Source organism: Phalacrocorax aristotelis, chromosome 16 (genome assembly GCF_949628215.1).
Source record: "Phalacrocorax aristotelis chromosome 16, bGulAri2.1, whole genome shotgun sequence".
Classification (NCBI taxonomy): Eukaryota; Metazoa; Chordata; class Aves; order Suliformes; family Phalacrocoracidae; genus Phalacrocorax; species Phalacrocorax aristotelis.
The window spans coordinates 4,666,875-4,676,327 of NC_134291.1; the positions used below are offsets into that span (position 1 = coordinate 4,666,875).

The window sequence follows — 9,453 nt, forward strand, 5'->3', positions numbered from 1 at the left end:
TTTCATCAACCACATCCAAACAGCTGGTACAATGCTCCTGTCTGAAGGCACAGACAGGACCTCAAATGATACCGTAACTAAACAGGACATAATTTTCTTCAGTGACACACTGCTCCAGATTAAAATCCATGACCACAGTCCCATCAACATCTTGGTTAACCATAATTGTCTAACAAACTAGGAACCTTTAACAGGTTAGAGCAAGTAGCTCCCAAAAATGGATGCAAGCTGTAAGGTTTAAAGTCAGAAAACAGAGACAACAATAATCAACTGGCAAACTTTTTATTTAAGCAACAAGGTAAAAGTAAAAGCTATTCTACCAAGCAAGGCTTTCAAACTTTTTGTAGCAAAAGTTAAACAGCCAGTGAGAAGAGCAGTAGAATTAAGGAGAGAAAGTTATATCAAGTGATAGTGTTCTCTAAACTTGCTTCCAATTCTCATAACTACAAAACCAGCAACTGAAAAGCCCTCAGTAATCTGCCAATATCCAGTGAAAAACATTTTTAATTAATTAATTCAGGTCATTCCCAAACACTCAAAATGCACGTTAGGAATCATGCATCTCTCCCACCTACCTGGTAGCTTGCACTGAAATATCATTACCAGCCTACATCAAGAAGAGTACAATTTTAGTATTATCATCTAATATTAAAGGTACAAGAAATAGCTCGTCTGCAAAGCTGTCCTTAAAGAACTTCTGACACTGGTGTAGGGCTGCTGTTCTGGGAGTTAAATTTCAACTTCATTTGGTTTCACATCTCTTATCCCAAGAGCTACAAAGTGCACTTAGTGGGGACTGAAGAAAAATGTAGTCTAAACTACAGAAAATTTATGTGAAGCCTATACCACAACTAGATGGCATTATCCTGTGGGCAATGACAACAGTCGTCATCTGTTTGTATTAGCAAGAAACACATCTTCACAGGATGTGTATGTGTAAAGTCTTGCCTGAAAAGGTCTCTAAGAATGCACACTATTGGACAAAAGCATAATCCAGGAAAGGAGAGAGAGGTAGTTCTGGTGAAAACAAAATTGCTGTAGGTAAGAGCCCACTGACTGGCAAGCACAGAACAGCCCATAAGAAGGATGAGAGGCACCAAAAGGCACATGCCAGAAAAAATTTATAAGTATTTTCACACAGCTTTGTAACAGAAGAGGAAGCAGTATCCATCCAACAGATTCACATTAGCATAATGAAGAACAAGTACAAATAATTTTTCAGTTTCCATTATATAATTTTCTCATTGGCTTTCAAAATATTTTGTTAACATTGTTTTCATGCATGTAACTGGACATGAAGAGTTGAAAGAGTCTGATCAATCTATTGTAAAGGTTGTGGGGGGGTGAAGAGCAAAAAGCAACGAGCAACTCTTTTAGCCACCTCCTCGGTAACTGAGAAGAGCAAGTTTCCATTTCACAAAAACTTCTCTAATGTTTTCCATTAGGGCGCAAATGCAAACCCTGGTATTCCTCTACTCTGAAGCACAACTGGTCCCTAAGAGATAACTTCTTCCAAATAATATACACTCAAGTGCTTGATTGCTATTAACTTGCCTACTCTCAAGCATGCAGTGCTTTCTTGACACCGACAGATCTTTTGTGCAACTGAATAAACTCCTTCCTTAGGTATTTCCCCCATAAAGGTATTGCCAACTATCCTAAAAAGGGATGACTATGTCACACTTGGTATTCAGCAGGACTCACTGGTTCTAGGTCTTTAGCTGTGCAACAAGGTCAAGGGTCTAGCAGCTTTTTTTAACATTACTACTCCTGTAGTTGCACCACCAAGCATAGGGTTTTCCAAGCAACCTAGGAAGTGTTCTGCTTAAGCAGAGAGTCACTTTATAAGGTTTCTCATAATGTTTAGAGAAGACCCTCTGTACCCTGTGCCAAAATGGTTCCAATGGTTCATGTAGTGAAAAAGCTGATAAAGCTTTAGCCGTTTCTCAAACCCTGCAGCTTTGGGAATTTTAGTATGATAAGCAGAGTAAAAAGAACTGCTGAAGCCACCAAACATCCCAGCTATTGCAAGCTCATACTCTGAATGGCCGTAGAAAGAAGCCGGATCGAAGATAATTGGACCAGAATCATCCTCAGCTACATTTCCTCCCCAGAGATCTCCATGCAGGAGAGCAGGAACAATTTCTACGTCACAGAACAAACTGGGTATCTTCAGCTGCAGAGGGAAAAAAGCAAGACACATAAGGATTACATTTTAAGGTGAATGATTATAGAGCTTTATCTGCATGCACACATGCAGAGCATTAATTGAAACTTCTTAAAAGTTTGTTAAAAAAAAAAACCAGTACGGAACTTGAAACAGCATAGGACCTAGTCAACAGAGATGCTGAGAAAATCAGAGGATTTCTATTTTTCGTAAAAGCCAGCAGCTGAAGAAGAGTCATCCAAATGTTGTCTAGCACTAAGAATATAAAAAATTAAAACTGCATTCGGTGCTGCAATATTGACCAGCTTCAATAATAACAACCACCACAACCAGCACTTCAGCATTAGAAGGCTCAGGAATCTCTCACCAACCTTGAAGGGATTTCTACAAAGTAGTATCCAGGTAGCTAATACTGCAGTCACCTAATCAGATGCAAACCTTAAATGAACAGATAATGTGCAGAATAGTACTCCTTACATATATTTCTCATCACAAACATGTTACAGGGAATGAGAAACGTGAACTTGGTCTAGGATTTCCCAAACAGTTAGGCAAAGTGCTATTTGGCAGACATGCACTTTAGAATATTAGCATAGGGTGATGTGGCAAAAGCCATTATACCTTAGAATGAGGAGCATTTTAATCCCTAAAAGCTGGAGTCTCTTATGAACAGAACACGGAGCACACCAACAAACAGGAACCTTGTTTTATGAAAAGAAAATCTAAACAACTGATACCTAGCTATCACTATAATATAAGAATTTCTCCTACCTGAAGTTGTGCCCAAAGTTCTCTTGCTTCCCTGTCTCCTGAATTCTTTTCAATCATGTCCATCTGCGGCTGGATTCTTTGCTTGGCAAAGAAAGTCACCCAGTCATTCTGCCAGTCATTCACCTGAAGGAACAGGGATGAAGACATTAGTTCTACACCACACAAAAGACAGATTTTTTTCTTTTTCAAATAAAGCTTTGGAGGATGATACAGCCTTTGTGCTGATACCATGCAGGACAGTAAATGTCACCACTTAATAGACTGTTATCTTAAAATACTAAACTAGGGGAATAAATAATTTTCTCTAAGTGATAAAAAGGAAGCAATTGAAGAGAATGTCCAATGCAGCTGTAAGTGCTTTCAAAGCACTGCTTTCCTTAGCAGGCTGAACAGTGTTTTGTCTTTTTACGACTCCACAGAAATAAATTAATTTCCATTATGATAATTTTGGCTCTTTGCGTCACTGAAGGGAAAATAAGATAAACTTAAAATTCTATCAGTCTGATGAAGTACAACCTACCTGTGGGAGATAGCCACAGCAGGTAACTGTATGAAAGCCAAATTGATCCACAAACTGGACTTCCATTTGCCCTTGACCTTTACCTTTCAAACCAAAGACAAAAATCCAATACTAATGACAAGATTCTAAGTATCTACAATGCAAATGGGCCTTAAAAACTACACAAGGGTACAATGCTTCTTCTACTGAGAATAACAAATTTGCACCTTAATACTCTTTTGTTACAATAGTTGCTGCTGTTTGGTTTTAAGTTTAAAGCTTGATGTAAAGCAGCTATATTATAATCTTCATAATCATATTTTGAGGTAGTGTATCTTCTCTGATACCATGTCCTTGCAGAAACTGTGGTTCGGGATCCCAAAGGTCCCAAATTGAATAAATGTTTTGCTTACAGGGATCCAAGCAGAGCAAACAAAAGCAAAAAGATGGCCCCCTGCCTGGGTGTTTCATCCAAATCTGTCTTCATAATATCTTTAGTGGAAGAAGATGAACTTATCCTGAAATAACAAAAGCTATTTTAACTATTTTATAGATTATTATTAACGAGGTTAAATTTGCAAACAGCTGTGTACTGTACCAACTGTGTTCTCTTCTTTCTTCAGCTTCTCCCCAAGTTGCTGGTTATGAAGGTGGAGATCAGCCAGTTGTGCTCCAAGCTTTGCTGAATGTCTAAGAAAGAGAAGTATTCTTAGCAACACTGACACATGAACGAATCCAGTTCTTGAATATCAAGGAGTTACTTGAAAAGATTTATCAAGCAAGTTAAAGAAGTTCTGCATGTCTTACAAAGTACATTTTCAAAATATTCTAGTCATAAACAGCTCCCCTTCCTATAAAGATTATGCATTAACATAAACCAAAATGTACTTACATGGTTGTTTCGGACAACGCTATTAAAAGTAAGCAGCAATCATAAATTTAGTAACAATGAGAAACTATCAATTCTAATTCCTGTGTGATATCACTTCTATAGGAACTTTCAGTAACATATCTGTAAGAAAAGGATACGCAACACATTATGTTTTTTTCCTTTTTTGGCGGGGGGCAAACTGTCTTTGGGAAACAGAGCCAAATGAGACTCATCCTCTTCTTCACATCTTTGTCTCTAGCTTCTCCTCTTTAAAAAGCCTAGAAGCTGAAAGTGTCAGGTGGGCCTTATTTATGTATCAATTTTTAATAGAAGCTTATCCTCTACACAGTTCAGAAAAGTCTTGCAGTAATTACAAACAACTCTGACAGCCAGCTGCCTCCCATGTTAACAAAGGTGTGTTCCTTCTCCTGTCTTTGACCTCTCACATCTTTCCCTGTTCTCAAGGCACCGTCAGTTAAGGCAAAGTTATATCATTTTCTCCCTGTTAACACAGATGGTAGCTATCCCCTGACATCTGTATGTCAAAGGTGGCATTTGCACATTTTCCTTACTGTAAAAGGGAATCTTACTGTAAAAAAAAACCAAATCACTAATTACCTAAAAAAAAACAAAACAACAAAACCCAAACAAATGCAAAACTAAACAAAAACCACACTCAGTTCTTGATGTGTGACCAATTTGCTAGGCGAAGCATTATGAAGTATTTTATTTAGTTCTCTGCTGTATAACTTCCCAAATGTATCTTGACTTGCTTTGAGAAAAATTTTTTTAAAGTTTCCCCTCTGAAAACAAGTGACCTCACTGACATAACTGTCAAAATTTCTGGTTAAAGGATGCAAAGATAATACTGTGTTTTACCTGTTTAAGCCTCTCATTTCCAAATGTTCCATCACAAACAGAGTACCGCCCCCAGGCAGGTCTATAACTTTGATGGGTTTAGGCACTTTTATTGTCTGTGTTTTCAAGATGGCGTCCAAACTTGCCATTTCTCCCTCAAACATTCTTCTGGCCTGCCAAACATTAAAGGAAAGCATTAGTCTCTATGAACATCAGTCACAGGTAAACAAAGCTCTCGCACAAGACCAATCAAGGCTGAAAATGTTAAACAAAAAGCTTGGAGCAAGCAGTTACTACACACACAAGATACAGTCAGATCCACACCATCAGACTTGACAGTGATTTTAGTTACAGAAATTTCACTTCATAAACTGACTCTGTGGAAGTGACTTAGGATCTAGCATTCTCTGTAACCATAACCGTAACTTAGAAAACCTGTTTACAACTGAAGGAATGCAAACTGCATATTTGTAAAATGTAATCAATATTTTATTAATGGATTATGCAGCAAATGTCTAGAAAGCTACGGGCAATTTACATCATCAGTTGAGAGACTAGAAGAATGGTGTTGACATTCACAGTCTTCATGACTTTCCTGACACAGACTCCTCAGTAATAGATGATCTTCAAAACAGTCTAATTTGCAGTCACAGAGTTCTTCCTGGCCTACTTCTTTTCCCTCATGGGGGGGGGAAGCATATCAGTGATAGCAGCCAAATGCCCCTTACTGCACTTGCACACAGAAGCCCTTAGAACCCAAGCCATTACCAACTGCATTTGCTTTGAAGACATTCTGAATTTAGGACCTATTTCTATGACTGTTATCCACACCGAGTAAAATCTATTCTCTTGAGTTGCTCCACTGACATCAGTGGCACTAGTCACTTGAAGAAATGCCACTCCAGAAGAGTTAGGCAGAGGTGGCAGAAAAAGGGTATGTGGGAAATCTACAGTATCTGCTCAAAGCAAAAGCAAGGAAATATAATTAATAAAACAGAACCAGAATATTAGCCTTTTAGTACTGATACATAAAACATGGTCAAAGGACAATTTGCAATAGACATTGACTAAAAATTCCAAAGCCTACAGGAGATCAAGAATGAAGAACTGCTGAATTACTGAGCCATGAGATAGCTTTGTTCAGAGGAAATCAGTAAATACTGTACCTCTGTCTAAAGCATCACACTAGGTTAAAGTCAGCTGTTGACTTTAATAGAGTAAAACCCACAGTGTTTTCTAAAGAACTTTGTTTTTCTAAAGAATCTGCTGATATACACCCACTGCTGCACACACAGCACAGCACACTCATACAGTTTGGCAAACTTTGCTTTAATCAGCACTCAGAATCCACACACAGGCAAAAGCATAGAAAATGAAATGATTACTGAATAGAAAATCTATCCAGATCTTTTCTTCCCCAAGGCCTATCTTGTAGCTAGCTGGGTTGTACACCTAAATACACAATTAACAAAGGCCTGTGTGGAGTCGCTGTATTGCTATCAATTCAAACTATTTTCAGTCTAACATACACCAGTATTTTCCCATATTACCACCTCAGTGCATCCATCCAGCTCCCTGATATGATCAGAAAGCACAGACAAATTTGGAATAGGCATAGTTGCATACGTGCATTTGAAAACATCTGTTTGCTATTATAGACAAATACAAGTTCGGGGGTTTATTCTTCCAGTGAAGCTCTTCGTTTGACAGACACAAGTGTAGAGTACCTTTAAAGTAAATTCCACCTGGCCTCTGATTTGCAAATAAGGATGCCATACAGGTATGCTGCGTTATACTTATCTCTATCAAATGCAGATATCTATCTTCTACAGTAGCTGGTACCAAGTATTGAAAGGACAAAGCAAAAATCCTGAACAACAATTGTGGAAAATATAATTTATTGAGAAAAGTTCCTTCTTACATGGAGGGAATTACCGGTTTTGTTGCAACAAAGAAAGATGCATACCCTCAATAGACAATTTGACACCTTCTAGGTATAAAATACCTTCTTTTATGCCTTTTAGGTTGCTCCAGACACTTTCAGAGCATACACAGCCACGGGGACACCACTGTCACCACAGCCATAACTGACAACTCACAACAGCATGCCATTTTACTGCACGCCCTGGTCAAATAGCACTGATACGACAATAAGCATCCCATCCGAAACGCTGCTCCCCACTCCCGTGCCCACCCCACCGCGGCCTGCCCATCCCCGGGCACCCCCGCCACAAACCAGGCCCCAGACCCGCAGCAGCCGCCACAGCCTGGCCCTCACAGGGCAGCAGCCGCCCTCTAACCCCGCGGCCGGCCGCCTCTCCGGCACCTGCATTCATAGAATCACGGAATGCCCTGAGCTGGAAGGGACCAGCAAGGACCATCGAGTCCAACCCCTGTCCCTGCACAGGACACCCCACATTCACACCAGGTCTCTGAGGGCCTTGGCCAAGTGCTTCTGGAATATCGCCAGGCTGGTGCCGTGATGCCTCCCTGGGGAGCCTGTTCCAGGGCTCCACCACCCTCCGGGGAAAGAGCCTTTCCCTAATGCCCAGCCTCACCCTCCCCTGGCACATCTCCCTGCCGTTCCCTCGGGTACTGGCGTTGGTCACCAGAGAGCAGAGATCAGCCCTGCCCCTCCTCCTCCCCTTGTGAGGAAGCTGCAGACCGCCATGAGGTCTCCCCTCAGCCGGCCGCAGCGTTACCGAGGCCAGCCCGCCGCCCATCTCCTCAGCGCGACGGCCCTCACAGCCGCCTCCCGGCCCAGGGGTCCGCACACGCACCCCACCCTCGGCCCCTACCCTCACACACACCTCCGCCTTGGAGTTGCTCTTTACGTACACCCGGCCGTGGTCGGTGTCGTAGCTCTGGCCCTGGCTGATGCAGCCGCCGCCCAGGTGCCCCGTCGGCCGGAGTACGGCGGTGCCCAGCTCCCGCCTCAGCGTCTCCTCCATGCTGCCTGCCCAGCCAGCGCGGCACTGCGCCTGCGCGGGGCGGCGCGCGGGCTCCAGGGCTGGCAAAATGGCGGCGGCGGAGGCGCAGAGGGAGCGGCTGGCTGGTGGCCTCGGCGCTGCCGCGGGGACAGTCGGTCGTGGGGGCCGGGCGAGGGCTCGGTGTAGGTGCTGGGGAGGGACCGGGAAGGAGCCGCTGCTTCTCGGCTGGGAGAGGGAGAAGCGTCAAACCGCTTCTCAGAGTCGGACGGGGAATAGCGGGGAGGCCTGGCCTTGGGGCCTCCCCTCAGTGTTGCCTCCGCTCCGCACCCGGGGGAGTGCCTCGCCCCACTGGGGCTGGGCAGGGGGATAAGTAATGCCAGCCAAAATCCCAGCCCTCCTGGAACGTCTTCTGGGCTGTAGAGAGCCTGCAAATACATTTTCGTTTGAACTTATTTCCCTCGGGCGTGTGGTGAATTATTCCCTAGTATAGATGCAGAGGACGCACATGTCATGGAAGAGGTGCTGCAGTAGGGCAATGTATGTAACAAAGGCAATGGATAGTAACTTTAAGATGTTTGGATTTAATGTGCTTTCTGGCTATTATAAAGGTACATGCTCAAATTCATTCTGTTATTTAACAATAACAGCTTGCTGTTATTGAATGCTGGCTAGTGTAGGTCTGCATTAAATTAATATATTTTTTCCTGTTAGACTTTGTTATTTATTTAGCAAGTAACTTTTTATTTTAAAAATACACATTTCTAAGCATAGCTGATCTTCTATTAATTTTTTTTGTTAGTGCAAGATTCTGTGTTTTCATTTCCTACTATTTCCTTAACCATCTGTTGTCTGACTGATTACAATCACTAATTAATCTTTAGTTTTTCCTGACTACCTCCCTGTTCGCTATACTGTTTTGCCTTGGAGTTTTTAAGAGTATTACTGTGCTGCCTGAGCAATTTTGGCACCTATGGATATACATCTGTTTTTATGTAGTAGTTTATGTAAACAGCAGTTGAGGTTAATTTAGAGCTACTGACATGTACTTTCAATTTTTAAACTGGATTTTGCTTTGGAAGTTTTCTTTTTGGGGTTTTGTGCAGGAAGATTACAGTGCAGTCCTCTAATAATTCCTGTGCAGCAGCAAAATAGCAAGTGGTGAAAGGACTGAAGTCCTTCCAGAAGTCTATGTACCTTTCCTTTTTAACAGGTTCCACACAGCTTTAAATTTTTATTTATTTATTAATAACCTAGACTCTGTTCATTAGGGTCTGGTATTTTGAATTTGGCAGGATTTCTGGATCTATAGCAATCCAGGCAGACTTACCATGACTATTTTTGCTAGGCCTCTATGTAT

At 41.9% G+C, this 9,453-nt stretch overlaps 1 protein-coding gene across 1 annotated transcript; it reads right to left on the reverse strand.

Annotated features, from left to right (window-relative positions):
• Positions 1 to 266: 266 nt before the first annotated feature.
• Positions 267 to 8,281, reverse strand: LOC142065501 (ketosamine-3-kinase-like). The gene is made up of 6 exons (XM_075111708.1): positions 7,977 to 8,281; positions 5,188 to 5,339; positions 4,036 to 4,127; positions 3,459 to 3,541; positions 2,939 to 3,061; positions 267 to 2,176 (listed from the first exon to the last, which is right to left on the reverse strand). The coding sequence occupies exons 1-6, from the start codon at positions 8,115 to 8,117 to the stop codon at positions 1,838 to 1,840; spliced, it is 930 nt and encodes a 309-aa protein (XP_074967809.1). The 5' UTR covers positions 8,118 to 8,281; the 3' UTR covers positions 267 to 1,837.
• Positions 8,282 to 9,453: the final 1,172 nt, after the last annotated feature.